The sequence below is a fragment of the Myxocyprinus asiaticus genome, chromosome 40 (assembly GCF_019703515.2).
Source record: "Myxocyprinus asiaticus isolate MX2 ecotype Aquarium Trade chromosome 40, UBuf_Myxa_2, whole genome shotgun sequence".
NCBI lineage: Eukaryota > Metazoa > Chordata > Actinopteri > Cypriniformes > Catostomidae > Myxocyprinus > Myxocyprinus asiaticus.
This window is the reverse complement of record NC_059383.1, coordinates 22164166-22190150: the sequence shown is the minus strand read 5'-3', so window position 1 is coordinate 22190150 and position 25985 is coordinate 22164166. Positions and strand designations below refer to the sequence as shown.

Below are 25985 nucleotides of genomic sequence, written 5' to 3'. Positions count from 1 at the left end.
ACGGCAATCAATCAATCAATCAATCAATCAATCAATCAATCTATATATATATATATATATATATATATATATATATATATATATATATATATATATATATATATATATGCATGTATTTGTTTACATGAGGCCCAACAAATTACTGTCCACTGTCTGATTGTGCATGTTTTCATAATAACATTCTCACCTATCTGCTGATGTAATCAAGGTCTTGTGGTAGGGGGAAATAATATTAAGCAATATTAAGTAAGCGATCTACAGTCAGCAAGTCATTATTGCTAAATAAACCCAGACAGGGAGGTCAGGACTTCAGGGGTTGTATCACCCCAAAGGGGTTTATTTTTTATGGTAAAGACAGGTTTATTGTGGATTATCCCACTTATTACACAGCTACCTACCAAATAAATGATTAAACAGATATAAAATGATTTCAGTTGAAATTTCATTATTATGCTAGAACAAATAGTGCAGACACCAGAAACAACTGAATTCCACCTCCGGTTTGCTCTTTGATGTTCTTTTGAGGTTTATATTGTGAAAATCAGTGTCTGACTGCTCATTATCCTGCTTATTACATGATTACTTGACAAATAAATACATGGACATGAACTCTATTACGATCTGTTGATCTAAATATTAACTGAGTTGAGATTATTTTTTTAGCCTGCAAAGTGCAAAAGTGATACGAGAAGTAGGAAAGATCATCTGCCATATCCCCGATGACTGGTGAGATACAAGTTTGTCCCCAGATGTTCGGTTACTATTTAGAAATATCAGACTGCTGGATTGCGCAACTTACCATCCAGAATCCAGTATTTCAGAGAGCTGTGTAAAAACCAATAATATCGAAGCCTACCTTTCACAATCCAATCCATTTTGGTTGATAAAATGAAGGAATAGTTCACCCAAAAAGTATAACGGTCTCATCATTTACTCACCATTATGCTCTCAAACTCATAAATCTTTCGATCTTCTGCAGAACACAAACAAAGATATTTTGATGGAGAAAGAATGTGAATATATCCATACAATGCAATGGTGACCAACACTTCCAAGCTCCAAAAGGACATAAAGGCAGCATAAAGATAATCCGTACAACTCAATAGTTTAATCCATGTCTTCTGAAGTATACTGTACACATGCTCTGCGTATGCGTCAATTGCGAAAAAGTTTAATCGAGCTTCACATCATCCTCATTTGTGTTCCTCAGAAGAAAGAAAGTCATACAAGTTTGAGATGGCATAAGAATAAGTGATAAAAGGATTATAATTTTTGGGTGAACTATTCCTATAACCATTTCTAATCAATATCTAAGATCTCTCTCAATTTTTCTCCTGAGAAACCATGTAAACATTCTCCTGACCTCGATCATCGAGACAGCACTCAGGTTCAGCTCTGACTTAACTCTTCAGTACGACTGATGTTCATACGCACAGAATGTGACACACTTAGTTAACCGCTGTGTCCACGTATGCAGCGGGGTGTGCGAGGAGAGAGATGGGCAGTGGACTACTTCACTTAGCCTTTAGACATTCATCATTTATCTCTCCTTCGTTCATCTGCTTCTTTCATCCTCTTTCGCCAATTAGTCCAGATTAGTCACTGTGGCCTTATGACAGTCAGACGCAGTCGCTGCGCCCCATGTAGAACCCTAACCCTCCCCACTCCCTTCTGCATCAGGACAGAAACACCTGTCTCCTAGCAACTCGCATCCAGTTCTCAGGCAAGGAATGCTGAAATGTCACTAGAATGACAAGAAAGACGTACCATGGAACAACTATCCAAAATGGAAAATACATGATGATGCTGTAATGATGGCACGGGTGAACACTGTTGGAATTCTGAAAGTGGATGATCATGCAGTCCAGCTCCAAAGTGAATGTGTGCACAAAGTAAAGGTGTCTCTTCTATAACTGATGTTAGACTGCAACTGTGTTTGTTGAAGATAGTTTTATATCACTGATATAAAATATTTAACACAAAATACGGATGAAAAATATGAAAAGAACAAACCTTGGCTCTTATGTGGTGCAGCCCATACTGGATCAGAATTGTGTGAGTGCGTATGTGTGTGTGTGTCTGTGTGCAAGTGGTAAGAAATTAAAGTAACAGGTCATTAAAAAATGAAAATTCTGTCATAATTTACAATGTCATTCCAAATCAAGACTTTCTGTATTGTGTGGAAAAAAAAAAAGATGTTTTAATTAAGATCCCCTGGCTTCTATGCAATAGAATGGCAGTGGATAGTACCTTACTACCAATCTTAAAAAAATGACCCAAAACCATCATTTAAGTAGTCCATTCATCTCATGTGTCATATGTTCAAGTCTTCTGAAGACATCTGATAGGTTTTAGTGAGAAACAAACCAAAATTTTGGGTTATTTTTCAGCTGTAAAGTGAGTCACTATCAACTGCCGTTGTAGTGAGAAGACAGACCGAGATATTATTTTTTCCAATCCTTTTGATTTCCACATTTGGAACAACATAAAGGTGAGTAAATTAGGACAGAATTTCCATTTCTAAGTGTACTATTTTTATATTTAAGTGTACAAATATTTAAAATGTTAGGGCAAAAAAACATTACTGTAGAGATTTCTTCTGTTTCTTATAGAGCCTTTCACCGATATATCGTATCGCCATATATTTTACCGATATACGCCGATACGAAAACTTTTTTCAGAATATATAATGCAGAAAACAATGCTTTAGACTTTGGTGTCATAGCGTAGTTTGTCCAGCAGAGTGCGCTCCGACTCCATTGTTTACAGTGCTGAACTGATGGTGGCTCTGCAGACAGGGCAGAGTTCAGCAGTGTCATCACGGTAAGTTGTTAACTAGTTTGTTAAATACATACTGGAAACTTAAACAATGATCCCATCATTTTCCCTTTTCAATATAACTAATATAACATTAACCTTGTCCCTGACAACCATGTCACTCATGTCTGTTTGCTGTTAGCCAGCAATAGTTTGTCAGTGCAGTCAGTAATGTAGCAGATTGAAAGGTAAACATCAGAGCATCTTTTTGCAGCTCAGCAGACAACGGTGAGATGGTGGATTGTGTCTGTTGAGTATTGATTTCACGCTATGTCATTACCTAGTTGGTGAGACAAAATGCTGGAAAGTAAAATAAACAACGTCTGTCTTTTACTCTCCGTGACAATGAGCTTATAGCTAACTAGCTAATCACGTAGCTACTTTCATTGTTTTCAGCTGAGTGGAAGCTAATGAGTAAACATGTATTCGCAAAACTGTTTTGTTTAGGATTCACAGTTTGGTACCCCTTTCAACCGAACAATTCCAGTCGTGTCATTTATAAAATGTAATATTTAAAAGTCTGGTTTTCCACTGTAGAAAGTTGCATAGCAGAATACAGTGTAACACCAGTGCCGCCAGCCAGTCAGTCAGCATTTGACTGATACTAAACAGTAGTACTGATGTTTATTTAGCTATTTATTTTATTTTTATTTATTCTTTATTTTAAAGGTCACCATTTGACTGATACTAAACAGTACTGATGTTTATTTAACTATTTGTTTTATTTTTATTTATTCTTTATTTTAATGGTCAGCATTTGACTGATACTAAACATACAGTACTGATGTTTATTTAGCTATTTATTTTATTTAATTTATTTATTTTAATGGTCAGCAACTGACTGATACTAAACATACAGTACTGATGTTTATTTAGCTATTTATTTTTATTTATTCTTTATTTTAATGGTCAGCAATTGACATACTAAACATACAGTACTGATGTTTTTTAAGCTATTTATTGTATTTTTATTTATTCTTTATTTTCTTAGTATTCATCTCTAGAATTTGTTGACAATGTATAATAATAATGTCAAATATTCTTTGATAAAAATATTTGTTTAAGAAAGTAGCCTTCCGAGTACCTTTGCATAGTCATATCGATGCAAAATCGGTGAACAATCCACATAGAAAAGATCTGTTTTCATTCCAGCTCAAAAATGTAATATATTGACCACCATATCAGTAATTGGCAAATTTTCCCTCTCTAAAGACCCATATCGGCCAGGCTCTAGTTTCTTATCTAATATATGTGATGATGTTTAATTCTAGGCCTATCTAGTTATGGGTTTAGTGCCAGTGCAGACACAAAAGTAACCTGTGGCTGTCAGATATATTCAACAGCAAGTGTTGTTGAGTCCTATTGTCCCCCCCCCCCCCAAAAAAAAATAAAAATAAAAATTGGAATAGTTTAAACACTTTACAGGCCAATGCACACAAGATATACACACAAATATTCCAACACACACTCACATAAAAAGTGCACTGTGTATATTGTGTGTGTGTTTGTATGTGAGAGAATGCCTGACAGTATCATGGCAAAAACAGGCTCTGAAAAGTACACAAAAACTAAAAGCAAAGCCGAACCCAAATACACCTGCGAAATTAACAATGAAAAACAAATGAGACGTTAAATTTGACATTAAATGTGGGGATTACTTGAGTAGAAAAGACAGACAGTTATGACTTTTCACTGCTTTGTAAAGGTGTGATTTTCTCGCAGGCTTGCAAAGACTCAAGGTGCTTGCTGACATTTACCGTCGACTGTGTTGTTGGAAAAAAATCTGTTGGCAGAGCCTTATCAGACTCTACATGCAGAGTCTCTCTCACCTTCAGCACCACCTTTCCATTCAAGTGCAACTCTACGTGGCAGTGAACACTTCCAAAAGTATAAAAATATACACTGGCGGCCAAAAGTTTGGAATAATGTACAGATTTTGCTGTTTCGGAAGGAAATTGGTACTTTAATTCACCAAAATAGCATTCAACTGACCACAAAGTATAGTCAGGACATTACTGATGTAAAAAACAGCACCATCACAATTTGAAAAAAGTCATTTTTGATCAAATCTAGACAGGCCCCATTTCCAGCAGCCATCACTCCAACACCTTATCCTTGAGTAATCATGCTAAATTGCTAATTTGGTACTAGAAAACCACTTGCCGTTATCAAACACAGTTGAAAGATATTTGGTTCATTAAATGAAGCTTAACATTGTCTTTGTGTTTGTTTTTGAGTTGCCACAGTATGCAATAGACTGGCATAATGGCAAAAAAGTAACATCTTCTTCTAGAAACTCAATCAATCACTGTTTTGAGGAATGAAGGCTATACAATGCTTGAAATTGCCAAAAAACTGAAAATTTCATACAAAGGTGTACACTACAGTCTTTAAATACAAATGACAACTGGCTCTAACAAGGACAGAAAGAGATGTGGAAGGCCATATGTACAACTAAACAAGAGGATAAGTACACCAGAGTCTCTAGTTTGAAAAATAGACACCTCACATGTCCTCAGCTGTCAGTTTCATTGAATTCTACCCGCTCAACACCAGTTTCATGTACAACAGTAAAGAGAAGACTCAGGGGTGCAGGCCTTATGGGAAGAATTGCAAAGAAAAAGCCACTTTTGAAACAGAAAAACAAAAAGAAAAGGTTAGAGTGGGCAAAGAAACACAGACATTGGACAACAGATAACTGGAAAAGAGTATTATGGATCTTAACCCCTGTGATGAGGAGGAGGGTGGGGCCAGGCCGTGACTATGCATGTCCAGCCCCCAATCGGGCTAATCAGCCGAGGAAAGGGATAAGTGCAGCAGGTTCGAGAGAGAGAGCCACACGCAGCTGCCGTTTGTGCGTTTGTGTTGTGTGTCTTTTTGTTTAATTAAATATTACTGTTCAGCCAGTTCCCGCCTCCTCCTTTCCCATCCTTAACCTTGTTACATTGGTGCCAAAACCCGGGAAGGAGGAGGGATACGCTGTCGTGGAGTCCTTGCCACTGCCATCCACCCAATGAGCAGCCGCAGCCATCCGCCGGGGGACGGAGTCGCCCCTGCCAGCCGCCTGGACGCAGAGGAACAGCCGCCATCGGCGAGGGAAGGAGGGGCTTGCTGCCGGCCGCCTGGAGCGGTGGAGCCACTGCCAGGGGCAGAGGGGCTCCCTACCGGCTGCCAAAATGCGGAGGGGCATTCCATCAGCCAGGGGTCGGAGAACTTGCTCTGGTCTGCCCGGGGATGAGCGGCTGTCATCCGCCAGAGGGTGGAGGAGTGATCGAGGACCAGGCAACGGCGTGTCTGGGAAACAGCGAGCAAGTTTTTCTCTCTCTCTCTCACTGTTGCTCCACCTTGCCCTTTCCCTCTCCTCTTTTGTTTTTTTCCAGCTTAAGAGAGGTGGGGAAAAGCCTGCTGGAAGGGCGCCGGCGCCCCCCCGGGAAAGGAAGGGGGGATGTACGTCATACCGTGGGTTCCCCGGCCTGTGGCAAAGGAGGGAGGAGTGTGATGAGGAGGAGGGATAAGTGCAGTGGGATGCGCCAGTTCAAGAGAGAGAGAGCCACACGCAGCTGCCATTTGTGTTGTGTGTCTTTTTGTTTAATTAAAATATTACTTTGACTGTTCAGCCAGTTCCTACCTCCTCCTTTCCCATCCTTAACCTTGTTACAACCCCACTGAGCTTTTGTGGGATCAGCTAGACTGTAAGGTGTGTGAGAAGTGCCCGATAAGACAGCCACATCTATGGCAAGTGCTACAGGAACCGTGGGGTGAAATGTCACCGGAGTATCTGCACAAACTGACAGCTAGAATGCCAAGGATCTGCAAAGCTGTCATTGCTGCACATGGAGGATTTTTGATAAGAACTCTTTGAAGTAGTTTAATATATATATATATATTTTTTTCAAATTATAATAGTCGTTTTTCACTTTATTAATGTCCTGACTATTCATTGTGATCAGTTAGATGCCACTTTGGTGAATAAAATACCAATTTCTTTCAAAATCTGTACGTTATTCCAAGCTTTTGGCCGCCAGTGTACACAGACTTGGGATGTGGTTTTCTGTTTGAAATCTTGGTTTAAATTCACAGGAGGATGACCAGAAAGCTCTCTACAACTTTTTGCTGTTATGTTCTGTTACTGAGAACTTAAACTATTTTTTTTTTTTTTTTTTTAAAAGAGTGGAACTTTAGACTTAAAACTAAGCTGCACTCCCCACAAAGAGGTGCCTTGATAAGACCAAACCCTCCTTCCCCAAATACATCCGAATCACAGCCCATATCAAACAGCAGATGAATAGCACATTTCCATCTGAAGTAAACCTCCACATGCTGAGGCTCCTTCCACCCCTCTGCATGGGTATTTACTTTGCCGCAATTGTGCCACAACAATAACACACATCAATGGTTTATCAAAGATGCTTTGAAGCACTCCGTTATTCGCAATAAATGTCATTCTTCTGAGCGAATTATCTAAGGTTCTTTGAGCTTTAAAAGGCCACGCTGTGCTACAGGACACAGAACACTGGCCAGCTAAACCTACGCTAACTACGCTAACTCATGCTGATGACATTTAAGGAGTGTCTAAATAAATTAATTGATTTATCATGCCATGGTTGCCGACATGTTGTTTAGACAGCAATAAATGATCCATCAAGGATCAGAGTATTCGGAGTTCAGGACCCGCTTTTGTATGACTGAATTTTAAAATGTGAATTAAATATCACAGATTGCATTATGATAAATCATGATAAATTGATCAAGTTAAGAATGCTTTTTAAGTGTGAAATCTTAAGTGTGAATCCTCAAGGACGTCCTTGGACAAGGATAATTGGCTGTTTTACTTTGTTCATACCTATCTAACAAATACATGAAAATTAATTCTCTTTATTTTTCAACATTTAAATCTTTTAGCATCTGTGGAAAAATTTTAAGCCCCAGACTATGAAACTTCTTAAAGGGATAGTTCACAGAAAAATGAAAATACTCACCCTCATGTCATTTCAGACCTGTATTACCTTCTTTCTTATGCAGAACACAAAAGGAACAATTTAAATAAACATGTCGGTCCTTATTTTCAATATGAAATGAATTGATGTTGACTCACTTAAAGCTATTTTTGTATGTATTATTATTTTTTTTTTTGCGCTTAACAATGCAAGTTGCACTGTAAACAAGCTTCTATCATAGTGCTAATAAACACGCAAAAGGCATCAAGATTTTCACTGTAAAATAAAAAAATTTGGTTTCTCTTTTGGGTTCATTTGTAAGCTTTAAAATGATTCCCTATCAACTGCAACTGCATTTCATTGAAAAGACGGGCCAGAATATTTGTTAAAATTTTTCCTTTTGTGTTCTGCATTAGAAAGAAAGTCATACGTGTTTGGAATGACATGTGGGTGAGAAAATGCAGAAGTTTTACACCCTTGTTCTTAATTATATTTTTTTAAATGTTTACAAATAACAGTAATTTCAGTACAGTAATTTCTCAGTGAGCAAAATTGTGGTTGCACTTTATTTTACAGTACGTGTACTTTCAGTATGGGTTAAGGTTAGGGTTGGGGTTAGGTTTAGTACCTAGTAATTACTATAGTTGTAGTTTTATAGTACGTAAATATAGAACAGTACTGTAAAATAAAGAGCTACCAAAGTTGCTATACTGTATTATATAAAGCATTATAAAGCATTATATGTTGCAATGAAGGAAAATTAGTTTAAATAACTCACCTATGACATAAGAGAGCAGGACGGCCAGCAGCGCAGTGGCTGCGATCGAAGACACGGCCGCGCATTTCCAGCTGCAATACTTGGAGGGCTTCTTCAGCTTGAAGGAGCTCCTGGAGAAGGTGTTTCTGGGTAAGAGCCGGGGCGGGGGGGAGTAGACTGTACCACCGGCCAGGGGATACCCAGGTGAAGAGCTGCTGAACAGAGGAGTGCTCCCAGATGGGGTTTTGAAAAGAAAGTGCCTATAAGAAGAAAAACAGAAAAGAGCATTATGATTCAAATTAATGCAGTACTTTCAAACTCCTTGCAAGACAAATGAGCTGTTATAAAGTTACAAGAACAGAGGGAAAACTTCTAAACTAGACATCTGCTATGATCTGAAAAATTTCCATATGCCTTCAGCTTTACTGGACTTTGCTAAATGCTTACTTAATCAACAGGGGGGACACAGGAGGAGTGTTTAAGGAACCGGCTCAAAAGCAATCATTATTTTTGCAATTTTGTTAGATGACACTAGTGGCGAAGAAATGACATACTTCAGCTTTAAGTATTTGTTTCATTCACATTTTCTTACTTACTACATCCCAGAAACTCAAGTCATTTATTTCATTCTTACAGTGCTGTAGTTGCTGATTCAAACTAACAGGAGTTCAATTTGACAATAATGGCTTTAAATGGGCCTAGTTTAGCACAAAACCAGTCATTTAAAAAGCACCAGGCATTAGACTACTGCTCTGTGTATCAGCAGTGAAGACTGAATGCATCATAAAGACAATCCCAGTCGAGAGGATTGATTTTTGTTGCAGTTAAAGCCCTGTGCTTGAAAAGACTCAGCAGGATGCTTAGCAACTCGGCTCTGAGAACCCTGAACTGCATCAAACCGCTACAAAACTTCAGATTACCACCACATAAGAGGTCATGAGAGTGGAAAAGTGGTTAGTAAAGCTTTGTCTTTGACATGATGCCAATTTGGTGTGTGCATTTGCATTTGTACATGTGTGTGTAGTGGTGCTCTGTTATTGTCCATCGTGCCAGATCTGGTTGCCTTGGTGTATGGAGTCACAGGTGGGCTGGGTGTGTGTATTTGTGTGTGTTTGGGGAAGGGGGCAGATGGGAAGGGGATGAAAGCAGATGACAGTTGACCAGGCAGCTTTGATGAGCACTAGGTCTGGCTCAGGCTGTGGTTCTATGCTAAACCAGCCTCAGATCTTTGTCCATGTGTCTTGTTCAGGGCAGGAGGTCCGGTCTGACTCCACCAGGCCTCTCTGTCGCCCCCCTGCCAAGCATCCAACTGCTCCCTGCTGCCCACAGCCAGAACCATCCATAAGCGCTGGCCGGCATTTCAGCCCTGCTAACTGTAAATCTGCAGCCTCAGCTGTTAGCTTATAGATCTGAACTAAACTTGCTTCAAGAGATAGTTCACCCAAAAATGCAAATCTTGTCATTATTAACTCACCCTCATGTTGTTCCAAGCCCCTATTGAATATTTTTTATGGCATGGAACAAAAAGGAGTTTAGCAGAATGTCCAGTATGATGTTTTTCACAATAATTAAAAAAATAATACCATTAAAGTAGCCCATTTGACTATTTTCATACACTTCTATAGCCATACGTCTTCTATAGCTTTGTGTGATGAACAGACCAAATTTAAGTTGTTTTCCGAATTGTATAAAAAAATCCTAACTTCTGCCATAGTTCTTAAACCATTATTCAAATAAAAAATGGGAAATCAAGAAGTGTCGCATGTTGACACATGAAAACCAATCACTTTTGACATCTTGACGCACCTTGACGCTCCGTATTTCAATTCTACGCGAGTGCAAATGAGATTTGACAACTACAGTATGGTGGAGGGGAAGAACATAGATCTATCATACAGCTTCAGGAGACTTATGAAGCACACAAGATGTATGGACTACTTTTGCTGGGTGTGTCTCAATCAGCTACCTAGTTCAGAGGTCAGGGCACTGATCAGGGAGTCGGCCATTTCTAGGGGTGTCTCAATTGCTAAATTGTTCCAGTACACTGAAACTTTTGCTCCCTAAAATTTCTCAGAATGCACCGTAAAAACCAGAGGGCATAGTTGCTCACTCTGTTCCTTTACCAGAAACATTGACATGTCTTCTGAAGTCTTAAAGTTATTAGAAGATGAGCACAAGTGTAAAACGATTTTATTTTTAGAAGAGAGAATGTTTGTAATTTATTTCATCCATAAATACCACAAAAGGGAAACAATCTTTTAAATATTAAAATTGTTAAAAGAAGGTTTAAAATACACTCCTCTATTTTTTTATTTCTTTATATAAATGTAATTTATCTTTCATAATAACACTCTCCATTTGCATCACTACCATGAAAATGCACAACAGTGTCATTTATACAGTGATATTGCTGATTAATAACAGCAGTGCTTGAATCCGCAAGCTCATCATCATGTTGCGGCTGATTGAGTCAAAAGTGTCACAATGTTTAGTGGATGAACACCCTTGACAGTGCCCGAATTCGTGTTCACGATATACTGATTCACAGCATAGGGAGCTAGGGAGCTGACTGAGACACACCCTTTGTGTTTTCTTTCTTTCTTTTTTTTTTTTTCAGTTTTGGAGCTTGACATCCCATAATGAAAAAAAGGCCTCACAGGACATTCTGTAAAATATATTCTTTAGTGTTACACAGAAAAACAAAAGTCGTACAGGTCTGAGAAGTAAATGAGGACAGAATTTTAATTTTTGTGTGAACTATACCTTTAACGGTCATGAACAATTAACACATAATTAGCTATTTTCATGCATAAGATCTAACCTGTGCATTCTCAACAAGCTTCAAAAACACTGATAAATTCCTGCAAATATTTTGAAATACGTATAGCAATGGATTTAAATGAGCAAATTGATATTGGCTGGCATGTTACTTCTCTGAACAGAGAGTCTAGAGGACTTTTCTGTGTTTGGCCATTAGGTTGTTGCTGTCTGTTCTGAACCATAGACTGGGGATTTTTGTAATAGTTCGGTACTAGAAAGAAGTACGCACGTGCGCACACACACACGCACACTGATTAATGAGCATATATATAAAGAGAGACAGCCAAGACCCTTGGGCTATCAAATATTTGACTCTAAGCTACATCATCACTTCAAATCTGACACTAATACCAAAATTGCAAGCAGAAGGTAAATTAATTGATTATGAATCTTACTATTTTTTAAGAGTAACTAAACTGTGTTTTTTCACAGTTAAAACAAATCCATTTAACAGATAAAACAAGATCCATATTATACCACAAATGCTTTCAATTAAGTTGAACTTGTATTTAACCCGGAATATTCCTTTAACGTGCATTGTTGCGTTACCATGGTGGTAACAAACCTCAGTACACAAGGGGGCGACAGAGTTAAGATGCACTATTAAACTGAATGTGTTATTTTATAAGGTAAGGTGCTATAAATATATTGACTTAAGCTGCTCAGCAATATTCTCTTCAAACTGCTGCTCTGTCATGACAGTAGTTGGCTTGAAAAAGAAACCGTAGAAGTGGACAGTTCACACTAATGTATATACAGCATAGCACCCCTTGCGGCAACATTCAGAGAGCAACACATACTTGTGTTGTGCTATGAATTGCAGTCTTACACATTTTGGAATGCAACAATGCAAAAAATCGAGCTTGGGTAACTATTGTAAAAGCATCTGGGTTCACGAAAAAAATGAATTGTGCTTGTCAAACCATTTTATGGGGTTTTAAAGTTTCGCTGTTAAGAGACTGCTGATGGGGGTGTGGCTGAGCGATGTCTGTGGAGAGTGAGGCCAGGAGAGGAAGAACGGTAAGGATTGACACCTGTAGGAAATTATCTTTAACAGCTGTTTTGTGTTGCAGTGAGAGCTGGAGAGGGATAAAAGGGCAGTCCAGACCACCGTTGGAGAGAGAGAGTGAGACGCACGCAGCACTGTTTGTGTGTGTGCATTTATGTCATGCTGAAAAACAAACCTTTTGTGTTACACTGAAAAGTATTTGAATAAAGAGACTTACATTGGATTGTTTACCTGGATCCCGCTTCCTCCTCCAGAAGAGAGCTAGTGATTTGTCGCAGTGGTGCTGAAACCCAGGATTAGGAGGAAGAAAATGCTATCATGGAGTCCTGGCCGAAGTATTTAAGACCCTCGCCAGCATCCACCAAGCCCAACATCAGGCTCTGCTTGAGCAGTGTGGAACAGGAGCAGTGGATCCAGGCGCTCTTCTAGGCACAAGCGGAGGACTGGCAGGTGCTACGGAGCTTGGTACACCAGGAGAGTCTTCGGCCACGACCCCGGACCCACCTATGGCCGTACTGCATGTCACACTGACGAAGATGGGACCTCAGGACAACCCGCAGGCATTTCAAACAGATGGCGGGTGCATGGAACCGGCCCAGCACTCAGTGGGCGGCCCGCCTCGTGCCGCTGTTGTCCGGGGAAGCCCAACTCGCAGCCCAACAACTACCTGCGTCCAACCTCCTGGTGTAGAAAAAACTGAAAAAAGCCATCCTGCAACGGGTCAGCCGAAGCCCAGAGCAACACCGCCGACATTTCTGTTCGCTGACGTTCAGCAGCCCGTTTGCATTCGCTCGATAACTCCATGACACCTGCCAAAAGTGGCTTCTGCCGGAAGATCGCGATGCTGAGGAGGTCCACAATCTGGTGGAACTGGAACAATCCATCACCTGGCTACTGAAAGGGACAGCGGAGTGGGTCCAGTGCCACCGACCGGCATCGCTGGATGAGGCAGTCCAGCTGGTTGAGGACCATATGGTGGCATATTCAGGGGCCAGCGAGCCCTCTTCTCTCTCTCTCCTCCCTCCCCCTCTCCTTCCCCTCATCCTGTTGTGGACGTGAGCTCGTCACTGTACACGTCACTGGACTTCCTGTTGCTGAATGCATGCTGCACGAGGGTTTGTAGCCTGCTTAGCATTGCTTATTCTTATTCTCATACGTTCATCTTTTTTATCCTTTGTCATTTTACTACTGTTTCATTTGTGTGTATTTTACCTGTTGCTGCTGGCGCCTAGCTCGAGTCTGTGTTTGTAGCCTGCTAGCTTTTTTAGCATCACTTATCTATCTGTTTTCAGCCTTTAATCCTTAACATCTGCCATTTTTCAGCACGCATCGGGTTTTCCAACGCATTATTCTCTTATCGCGATTCAACTGCGTGCATTTTCCACGTCATCCGCTTTCTATTTTTATCGCGATTAAACCATGCATTTTACAGCACGCACCCGTTTTTCTCCTCTGTGTTACATGGATTATTGCATTGATCTCAAAGCACCGCTTATTAAGAACAACCATAACAACAAACAATTGCGTGAGGGATGCACATCGATCTCAAACCATCACCACTCAGGAACAACCAACAACAAACAACTGCGGTAAGTCATGGCATCCACTCATGTTATTTCTTCCTGCACTGCATGTCACATGTTTACAATAGCCTCTTCTGTCAGCATTAAGGGATTCACATGTGATAAATGTAAGGAATTAGTCAGGCTGACGGAGAAGATTCATGAGTTAGAGGCACGCATCCGAATGCTAGTGGAGGTCAAAGAGAAGCCGGTAGATACTGTTTCGGATGCGGGCAGTACAGACAGCAACACACACACTTGGGTTCCGGCTGTAGAGCCCCTGCAGCAGGGCGTTTGGGTGACGTCTCGGCGGCATACTCGCACAGCAAAGCGACACCACTCTCCCGTTCTTGTTAGGGTTTCCAATCGATTCTCCCCACTCAGTGATGCATCCACTGAGAATCATGTTGAAAGAGCCCTAATAATTGGTGATTCTATTGTAAGGAATGTGGAAATAAAGACTCCAGCCACTACTGTTAAATGTATTTCGGGTGCCAGAGCGTCTGACATCAAATCAAATCTAATTTACAAGTGCTAAATGCTAAATGTAGATTTTCTAAAATTGTTATTCATGTCAGCACTAATGATGTCCGGCTTTGCCAGTCAGAAATCACTAGAGATAATGTTAAAGAGGTGTGTCAATTTGCAAAAACGATGTCAGAAACTGTAATATGCTCTGGCCCCCTCCCTGCTCATCGTGGTGACGAGGTTTATAGTAGATTAGTGTCACTGAATGACTGGATGTCTGAGTGGTGTCCGCAGAATAGCATAGGATTTATAGACAATTGGAAGAGTTTTTGGGGTAGACCCGACCTGCTAAAGAGAGACGGACTCCATCCCTCCAGGGAAGGTGCCGCTCTCCTCTCTAGTAATTTGGCTCAGAGTCTTAATAATGATAGTATTTCACTAACTGGGGCCCAGGTCAGGAACAGACAATTCTAATCCGTTCGTCTGCTAGCTGCCTTGAGACGTAACACAGGTCACATAAACTACAACACATAGAGACTGTATCACCTAGATATCACATAGAGACTGTGTCTGTTCCCCGAACTACCAAACACAAAACCCTCACTAAATCATTTAGAAAAAATTTGATTAAGGTCAAACTTAAACAAAACAAACAAATTAAAGATAAACACCATATAAAGATAGGGCTACTAAACATTAGATCTCTTTCTACCAAAGCACTAATTGTAAATTAAATTATTACAGATCATTGTTTGGATGTGCTCTGTTTGACTGAAACCTGACTTAAACCAGATGAATATATTAGTTTAAATGAATCTTCTTCCCCAGGTTATTGTTGTAAACATGAGCCTCGTCTGAAGGGTCGAGAAGGAGGTGTTGCTACAATTTACAGTGAAGTTTTTGGTGTTACTCAGAGGACAGGACATACATTTAAGTCTTTTGAACTAATAATGCTTAATGTGACACCATCAGATATAGATATAATTTAAAAAAACTTTGTTGTCTTTTACCCTTGCTACAGTATATAGATCACCCGGGCCTTATTCTGATTTCCTTGGTGAATTTGCACATTTTATATCAGATCTTGTAGTTACTGTAGATAGAGCTTTTATTGTTGGTGACTTCAACATTCACATAGATAATGAAAATGACACATTGGGATTAGCATTTATTGATATTCTCAACTCACTTGGAGTCAGACAAAATGTAACAGGACCAACTCATCGCCATAATCATACGCTAGATTTAATTCTGTCATATGGAGCTGATGTTGATAATATAGAAATTCTGCCGCAGAGCGATGACATCTCGGATCATTACCTCGTCTCTTGTATGCTGCGATCAGCTAATGTTACTCAATCTACACCATGCTAGCGTTCAGGTAGAACTATTCTTTCGACCACTAAAGATAGCTTCACTAATAATCTTCCAGATCCAACTCATACACTCCGTAAACCCCAAAGCCTAGAAGAACTCGATGAAATAACAGAAAATATAAATACAGTCATCTCTAGCACTCTTGATTGAAAATTCAACCCCTTCGATTAAAGAAAATGAAAGAAAAAAGCCCTGTACTATGGTACAATTATCACACTTATGCTCTCAAGAGAGCTGCTTGGAAAATGGAGCACAAGTGGAAGAATACAAAATTAGAGGTATTTCACGGTGCATGGAAGGATAGTGTCTATAGCTACAGACAGGCACTAAAAGCTGCCAGGTCAGCGTATTTTAGCAAACTCATAGAAAATAACCACAACAATCCTAGGTGTTTATTCAGTACTGTGGCTAAATTGGTTAGGAATAAAGCCTCAACAGAACCAGATATTCCATTGCAGCACAAGAGTAATGACTTCATTAATTTCTTTACTAATTGGATTTAAAATTAAAATTGGAATTATGCAATCATCAGTCACAGTACCTCAGAAAACAGTGTCTCATAATTTTCCTCACATGCAACTTCAATCCTTTGCTGTCATAGGTCATGAAGAGCTAACAAAACTTATCGAAACATCAAAAGCCACAACATGTTTGTTAGATCCAATACCAGCCAAGCTCTTAAAAGAAGTATTCCCAGTAATCTCAGAACCTCTTCTTGAGATTATCAACTCCTCGCTATCCTTAGGACATGTCCCAGAAACTTTAAAATGGCAGTTATCAGACTGCTTATTAAGAAGCCACAACTTGATCCTGGAGAACTGGCTAATTATAGACCGATTTCAAATACTAGAAAAGGTAGTATCCTCCCAAATATGTTCATTTCTACAGAGAAATAGTATATATGAACAATTTCAGTCAGGATTTAGGCCTCATCACAGTACAGAGACTGCACTTATCAAAGTTACAAATGACTTGCTCTTATCATCTGATCGCTGCTGCATTTCACTTCTGGTGCTTTTAGATCTTAGTGCTGCATTCGACACGATAGATCACAACATTCTCTTGAATAGGCTGGACAATTATGTTGGCATTTGTGGAGTTGCATTAGCATGGTTTAGGTCCTATTTAGCAGACCGCTACCACTTTGTCTGTGTAAATGAGGAATTGTCAAACCAAACAAAAAGTATGGAGTGCCACAGGGATCAGTTTTAGGGCCTCTGCTTTTCTTCTTGTATATGCTTCCCCTGGGAGATATTATCAGGAATCGCGGAATAAGTTTCCACTGTTATGCCGACAATACCCAACTTTATATTTCTTCAAAACCTGATGAGATTTCACAATTCTCTGAATTAACAGAGTGTATCAATGTAATAAAAGATTGGATGGCCAGAAATGTCCTTCTACTCAATTCCGACAAAACAGAGGTATTAATTATTAGACCAAAAACCTCTAAAAATAAGCCGCTAAAATATAATTTGACTCTCGATGAATGTACTGTTACATCATCTTCTACAGCGAAGAACTTAGGTGTTATATTTGATACCAATCTGTCCTTTGAAAATCAAATTACAAATGTTTGTAGAACAGCATTCTTCCACCTAAGAAATATTGCTAAATTACAACACATGCTCTCTGTTGCTGATGCCGAACAACTAATTAATGCGTTCATGACCTCAAGATTAGATTATTGTAATGCATTACTAGGAGGATGTCCAGCAAGACCAATAAATAAACTTCAACTGGTTCAAAATGCAGCAGCCAGAGTGCTGACGAGAACCAATATGAACATATTAGCCCCATTTTATCATCGTTACATTGGCTACCTGTTAAATTTCATATTAATTTTAAAATTCTATTAACTACGTACAAAGCTTTGAATGGTCTAGCTCCACAGTACTTAAGTGACCTTCTACCACGCTATATTCCAACATGTTCATTATGATGGCAAAATTCTGACCTGTTAATAGTTCCTAAAATATCAAAATCCACAAAAGGAGGTAGATCCTTTTCATATTTGGCTCCTAAACTAGGGAATAGTTTCCCTAACACTGTTTGAGATGCAGACACACTCACTCAGTTTAAGTCTAGACTAAAGACTCATCTATTTAGCCAGGCATACACCTAATTTATCCTTCAACTCACAATTAGGCTGCTTTAGTTAGGTCTGCTGGAACCAGAAACAGTGATCATGATCTATAACTCTGCAATTAATTGAATGGCATCTATGCTAATATTATTTTATTTGTTTCCCTGTCTCAACCTCGGGACTCCTATCCTGAGATCACCAGAACCGGTCAGATCCAGCTCCATTTCTGCTTGGTGTTGGACTCCACTGCTATGTGTTGCTGTGTGATGATGACTAATAGCAGCCGGTGCCAGCCAAACATCACTTCAGTCTATTACGATGGACTTCAGAGGATGAACTGATGCCAACTCCAACCATAAGACATGGGATACTTCATATGCCATTGCCTGAACCTTGGATTTAGGATAGACCTCACCGAAATTACCAGCCAGGTTGAACTGTGATGCACCTAAATGATCTCTGCCTGCATCACCTCGGTCTAATGATGGACTACACTCTTGAAATTGAATACACAGACTGTCAATTAATTGCCAACAAAACCCTTCATCAGCCAACTAACAAGGACAATTGCATCTATGTGAACTTCTGCAGTTAATCCAGGATGGACTTCAAAGACATTAGTCATTAATTTTACAGTTCATTCAAAATCTTTGTTTTAAACACTGACCCTTAACACTTACTTAGTTTAATAATTTTAAACCATGACTTGCACTATACATAAGTAATACTGGCATTATATTCATGATGTTAGCCAGAGGGGAGCTGGCCCCCACAGTGAGTCTGGTTTCTCCCAAGGTTATTTGTCTCCATTAACCAACATCTTATGGAGTTTTGTGTTCCTTGCCACAGTCGCCTTCGGCTTGCTCACTGGGGTTATAAATACAATTATTATTTAATTACTTATTTTAAACAATTCACAATCGTATTTCATCAAACTACACAATGATGACTCTAAGACATTATAGATATTACAGTTTTATCTTCTGTTAATGCCTGATCTTCTGTAAAGCTGCTTTGAAACGATATGTGTTGTGAAAGGCGCTATACAAATAAAAATGTCTTGACTTGTTGTGGTTCCCCGGAAACGGTGAATTATGTCCCCAAAACCGGTTCCCCGGTCCTGTGGACCTTTCAACCTGTTGGTTTTCCCTAACCCTCTCTGCTCTCCCCCAAAGGCTGGTGAATCCACTGCCGTGGGTGTGGGCATGAAGTCTGGGCTGGTCTGCTGGAGCTGCGGGGAACCTGGGCACTTTCAGGACCGATGCCCCGCGATGGAGGTGGAGACATTGGTCTGGATCTCCGACATGCCACAGGCCGCCCTTGATCGAGCAGGAGTGTACCGGATACCTGTGAGTATTAAGGGGGGTACATACCAAGCCTTGGTGGACTCAGGTTATTATCAAACCTCCATTCACCAAAGCTTAGTTCAATCCGAGGCTTTGGATACAAGCACACGGGTGAAGGTAAGGTGTGTGCACGGGGATGTTCAAAATGACCCTTTAGTGATGGTCATTATTCAATATCGGGGACAAAAGCATAGTGTCAAGGCTGCGGTTAGTCCCCACCTCTCCCATCCACTAATTTTGGGTACAAATAGGCTGGCATTTACAACTTTATTGAGGGAAATATTTGTGGATGGGTCCTGCAACAAAGTGTATTGGTGTGTGGTGTGTGATTTGCTGACTGGGGAGGCAGTGCCAGGGCTGTCTATGTCAACTCCACGTCGGGAGGACGTAAGAGAGGGGAAGTCTTGTTTTCCCCAGCCCTAAGAGGATTTCCAGCAGGGGATTTCCCTCTGGAGCAGACGCAAGACTAGACCCTTAGGCACGCCTTCGACTAAGTGAGAGTGATTGATGGTCAATGCCTCCAGCTAGACACTGCACTTGCATATCAGTGTTTTTCGACAAATGAGGATACAGCCCAATTGATAGTACTGTCAGGAAATGTTATTCCAGACGGCTCATTATAATCTGGTGGTGGGTCACTTAGAGCAGGAAAAAACACTGAACCGTCTAATGGCCCGTTTCTATTGGCCAGGCATTCACGGGGATGTTCGTAGGTGGTGTGTGGCATGCCGTGAATGTTAACTGGTGAATCCACCGGCCACCCCAAGAGTGCAATTGCGCCCCCTTCTGTTGATTGAGGACCCTTCAAAAGAATTGTTATGGACCTCGTTGGGCCATTACAGCAGATGGCATGTGGGTATTGCTTTGTGTTGGTTCTGGTGGACTACGCAAAACGATATCAGGAAGCAGTGCCTCTGCGCAACATTTCAGTGCGAAGTGTTGCAGAGGCACTCTTCAGAATTATCTCGTGGGGATTCCGAAAGAAATCCTCACTGATCAGGGCACTACATTCATGTCACGCACACTACGTGAACTGTATGAATTATTGGGGATTAAATCACTTGGACCCGCATTTACCACCCCAAACAGACAGCTTAGTCGAACAATTTAATCAGACCCTGAAGAATATGATTCATAAGTTTGTGCACAAGGATGCTATTATTTGCAGTTCGAGAGGTCCCGCAAGCCTCCACTGGGTTCTTCCCATTTGAATTATTGTATGGGTGTCGAACGCACGGCGTGCTCGACATCCTACAGGAAAATTGGGAGGAGGGACCTTCAAACAGCAAAAACTAAATTCAATACGTTCTTGACCTGAGAGCAAAACTCCATACTGGGGCAATTAACACGGGAGAATTTGCTCCAGGCTCAAGAATGTCAAAGCCGGCTGCATAATAGGGGCACTCAACTACAGGAATTTACACCAGGAGATAAAGTCCTTGTATTGCCCCCCACATCGAGCTCTAAATTACTTGCCAAGGGGCAAGGACCCTTTGATGTCACAAGGCGAGTTGGGGAAATCAATTATGAGGTGAAACGAATGGATAGAGGTGGAGCACGTCAGATTTACCACCTCAACCTCCTAAAACCGTGGAGAGAGGCGGTTCCCATGACTTTGGCAATGGTGGTTCCAGAGAGGGAGGAGCTCGGGCCGGAAGTGAACTTAAAATCCACCGATCGAGTCACCCCAGTTACTTGTGGAGACCACCTCTCACCATCCCAAGACACAGAGGTTGCCAGGTTGCAAGGAGAATTCTCTGATGGGTTCTCTCCTCTCCATGGTCATACAAATCTCATAGAGCACCATATCGAAATGACCCCAGGGGTAGTGGTACGCAGTCGTCCCTACCATTTACCCGAACACAAAAAAGAAGAGGTACAGGAAGAATTAAAGGCCATGCTAGATATGGGGGTAATAGAAGAATCCCACAGTGCTGTCCTGAGGTCATTGAGATGGGCGGGACTCACGGCAAACCCAAAGAAGTGCGCAATTGGGCGGGTGGAAGTACGATATCTGGGCTTCCACTTGGGTCATGGGCAGGTGTGGCCCCAAATTGATACAACCGCAGCAATTACAGCCTGCCCGAGACCTAAGACCAAAAAGGAGGTGAGACAGATCCTGGGGATGGCTGCTATTATCGCAAGTTTGTGCCTATTTATTCGACCATCACCAGCCCTCTGACTGATATCACTAAAAAAGGGGGCAACAGATCCAGTCCAGTGGACGGAGCCATGTCTGCAGGCGTTTACGAAGGTGAAAGCTGCACTTTGCGGCGGGCCGTTATTACACTCTCCTGACTTCTCTCTCCCTTTTATCTTGCAAATGGACGCATCGGACAGGGGGTTGGGAGCGGTACCATCCCAGATGGTGGAGGGGGAGGAGTGTCCCATGCTGTACATTAGTCGCAAACACTCACTGAGGGAGACTAGGTACAGCACGATAGAGGAGGAGTGTTTAGCCATCAAGTGGGCGGTCCTCACCCTCCGATACTATCTGTTGGGGTGTGCTTTCTCCCTCTGTTCGGACCATGCCCTGCTCCAGTGGCTCCATCGCATGCAGGATGCCGACGTGCGGATCACCTGTTGGTATCTAGCTCTCCAGCCCTTTAAGTTTGAGGTGGCCCAGATGCTGAAAAGCTTGTGAATAAAAGATTTATGTTGACTGTTTACCTGGCCCCCACTTCCTCCTTCACGACATACAAGAGACCTGTCACAGTACTGTATACTGCTTTTAATCATTTATGAAACTTTTCCCAATGTCTGTTTTTTGCAAATTTTTAAGTGTAAAGAAAAAAAAAGCCCATTTGTGCTAGTGAACAACCACAACATGCCAATTAGAGGATGCCCACACCCTACTGGGATCCACATCAAACAGTGCAAACAGAGCACGACCAAAAAAACATTCTCAACCAAAAATCTCACTTTCACAGCAAACACCTTTTCTCTCCTCCTGTGGGAGCGGCAGCAAGGGCCAGAGCAATTAACAAGTGAGCAAGAGATTTAAAAGAGAATGCAAACAAACAAAAACATCTCTCAAGGCATATTAGAATTCCACTCAAATACTGTACATAAACAGTTTGAACTGTCCAAAATGTGAGGCTTAATTGGAATTTCCTATTCCGCGGCAAAGCATTTGGCTTGTTCAACATCTTTTAAGGGCTAAGGTCCTTTGCTGTTTGCATGTAATGACTAAAATATATTGTCTCAAAAGAGAGAGCCTGTTGTTTATTACCACAAACTTTACGGGCTAGTTCATCCATTAATGAAAAATCTGTCATCTTTTTACTCACCCTTGTGTTGTTCCAAACAATTATGAATTTCTTTTTTCAGTGGAACACAAAAAGGAGATGTTTGGCAGAATTTTGGCAGAAAAAGATGCTATGAAAGTGATTGGTGACTGTGATTGGTGGGTAAAAATATAGATTTTCTGATGCATCGCAATCTTTAGATCTCGATACCAACTTTCACGTCTAAAATTTATATATTTGGCAAATGGCTGGTAAATGTTTAGATTTCACTCACCAGTGATTGTGTAGTATAGTCACTGACCCCAGCTTAGCTGGGATATGTGAAAAAAAAAATTTCACTGTATATGTGCAAATGTATAATGTGTGATAAATAAATACAATTATTATTATATTACAATTATTATTATAATTATAAATTATAGTGATGGAGTATTCAGCAGCGAAATCCTTTAACTGCATGTTGAGAGTAAAAGTTGTTCCGTGTAAAGTGTGTCCAAAGACAAGATTCACAGGACCCATTTGTCATTGAATAATGTCTCTTTTTAACACCCTTTCTATTCTTTACCTTCAGTTGTTGATAAAAAACAACAAAAAAATAAACATTTAATTCTAATAATGCATAGCACAGATGAGATAAAGCCATTCAAGTCCTCTCTCATTCATATGCACTCATATACAATCACTCTTTACAGAAATGCCGGTTTTGTTAACGAGACAGTACCAGTTTTAGCATGTGTTCAACAAATCAATGCAAATACTTGTAAATAGTACAAATGATGCAATTAAACAATAAACATGTAACAAAAAATTATATTAAATATAATAACTAATTTATTGATTGAATACATATATCTGATGATTTTTAAAAAGCCAGAATGTGACCAAAATTATGAAAACCTAAGAATATAAAATTAGTTAAATTAAATTATGACTGAAGTTTCATTTTGGGTGAACAATTTCTTTAAAATATAATATCTTCTGGAGGCCTACATAAACAAAAATGATTTATTGAAAGTGCCCATTGAAGACCGCCTGTCTCTCTCCAACACAAACACGCAGAACATCAGTCTATCACTGTACCCTCGATATGAGATGCGGTGGCGCCATTAAAAAAAAACTTTATACAGAGGCAGTTACATTATGCCCAATTTATTCTCATCCGTCTCCAGCTAGTGAAGTGTGTTCAGATAAGAGCAATTCCAATCCACTTAAGAAAATAATGTCACACAACATGCCTCCATTCTGTTCCATCTGGGTATTGAGGCGCCCACAATTTGGCCATTGAGAGAGGGGGGAAAAAAAATACAGCAGTTCAAGTGAGTATTATCAAAAATGCATTTTGAATACACAACAACAACACTCTGAAATGTAAACTACAGCTCCAAGGATAGACAGTATTAATACACGCTCAGAGACATTAAAGTCTGATTTGTACATTACGGTACATTATATTTGGTGAAGAACAAAAGCAGTTAATGATAGCTGAGATTCAGAGTGGGAAAGTGGAGTATTTCTTCCCTATAATTTTCTATGGAGAAGTTAGGGTATGTCAAGTCATGTGCGGTGCAAGTGAGAGAAATGACACCATTGTTTCAAACAAGCCCGGGGGGAGAGCAATAGAAAGGAAAAAGAAAAGAAAGAGACAGCAGGCAGACACACAACCTCTTCCCTGACGCTTAGAGAATCTTCTCCCATTTCCGTCCACTAAGATGGAGCACACCGTCATCAGTTCCAGCTCAGGGGGGCACTGCAGGAGTTTTAGCCCAAGCAAACCACCTCTAATTGGGCTCCATCTCTGTGGCAGGCCCAGTTTTTTCTGGATAAATACTGAGCTTCCTGAGCGCAAGGCTGAAAACCTAAGATTACAGAGCAGAGGAGAGTTCTTAGAGCTCAAGTATTCTGTGCACTCTGGTGCTATTAACACACACACACACACACACACACACACACAATCTCAGGGTGAGGTTAAGATTTTGATGGTGGCATGACGTCCAAGAGAAAAACAGGTCGAAAAAAAAATTTCCTCTCTGCTGCTCCTCAGAACTAGGCCATTTCTTATGCACTGACGGGAGATAAGGATGGAGATCATATTTCATAAGACAATTAGTCTTGCATAGCTAGACACTATAAGCCTGCATTTTTTTAAACCTTTGAGCATCTGGAGTTTCCCTCTGTGCTGCTGAAACAGAGTGGCACCAACTAGGAACTTTGAATGAGCATCACAAATTCTGTTCATTTCAGTGGACCAATCAGCTAAGGAACATTTGCATTTCACACTCCAATTTTGAGATTGACCAGCACAATACAATTTATAACATTTATTATATTTGTATCTGTTTTAACTGAAAATAAGTTGCCAACCAAAAAAAAAGTGGTGTATGCCTTTTCAAGATGTCCAGGAGAAAGAAAGCAATGCAAGTCATTTTGTATAACAACCTTACAACCAAAACAGGCAGAGGTAATAATCAAACACTCTCTCTCAAGCAATGTTGGTAGGTATGATTCATTTTAATGAATCAGTTGGTTCAGACAATTTATTTCAGTGAATTAGTTCTTTCAGATGGTTTTTTTACAAATAAAATACACAGATTCGTGTGAGTTGACACTCATTTAAAGTTCCTGTACTATTTCTTTATGTAGCTAAATACATATTTAAATACTGTGTGTATCACTATAATTTCAAATAAAGTGTTTTTAATTGTATTAGTTGTATTTCGTGCAATTTGTTTTGTTCAAGTTGGATGCAGTAACCCTAAAGATTCTCACTGTTTTGTGCCAGCATTTTTTTTATATATATACACAGTTGAGTGCATAAGTTTGCATCCCCCTTGCAGAATCTGCAAGATGCTTATCATAAATGTTTTTTTAGTATTGTTCTGATACAGCTATTAAAAATAACAGATATTTACATATATTCAACAACTGAATTTACACAATCCTGTTTAAAAGTTTACATCCCCTTGGTTCCTATGGTGTGTTGCTTTCTTGATTATCAATGACTTTTTTTTGTGTGTTTTTTTCTCCCCTTTTCTCCCTAATTTGGAATGCTCAATTCCCAATGGGTTCTAAGTCCTCGTGGTGGCATAGTGGCGGAGGATGAATCACAGTTGCCTCCACGTCTGAGACTGTCAATCCAGGCATCTTATCACGTGGCTTGTTGAGCGCGTTACTGCGGAGACGTAGTGTGTGTGGAGGCTTCATGCTATTCTCTGTGGCATCCACGCACAACTCACTATTCGCCCCACCAAGAGCGAGAACCACACATTATAGCGACCATGTGGAGGTTACCCCATATGACTCTATCCTCCCTAGCAACCGGGCCAATTTGGTTGCTTAGGAGACCTGGCTGGAGTCACTCAGCACACCCTGGATTCAAACTCGCGACTCCAGGGGTGGTAGCCAGCGTCAATACTCACTGAGCTACCCCGGCCCCCTATCAATGACTGTTTATATCTTTTGTGATGGTAAATCATGATTCTCTAATTTGTCCAAAGCAGTAAAGCAGCTCACTGTTCTTAAAAGAAAAATCCTCCAAGTACTGAACATACTTTGGTTTCC

At 40.4% G+C, this 25985-nt stretch overlaps 2 protein-coding genes across 2 annotated transcripts in view; both read right to left on the bottom strand.

Annotated features, from left to right (window-relative positions):
• LOC127431111 (beta-galactoside alpha-2,6-sialyltransferase 1-like) overlaps positions 1 to 25985 on the bottom strand; it is a 570878-nt gene that overhangs the window by 8853 nt on the left and 536040 nt on the right. The gene's annotated exons all lie outside the window — the stretch shown is intronic.
• Positions 1 to 25985, bottom strand: part of LOC127430904 (teneurin-2-like) — a 338869-nt gene that overhangs the window by 96997 nt on the left and 215887 nt on the right. The window contains exon 11 of the mRNA XM_051681046.1: positions 8533 to 8771. Within this exon, the coding sequence (XP_051537006.1) occupies positions 8533 to 8771 (239 nt within the window). The remainder of the gene's footprint in view (positions 1 to 8532; positions 8772 to 25985) is intronic.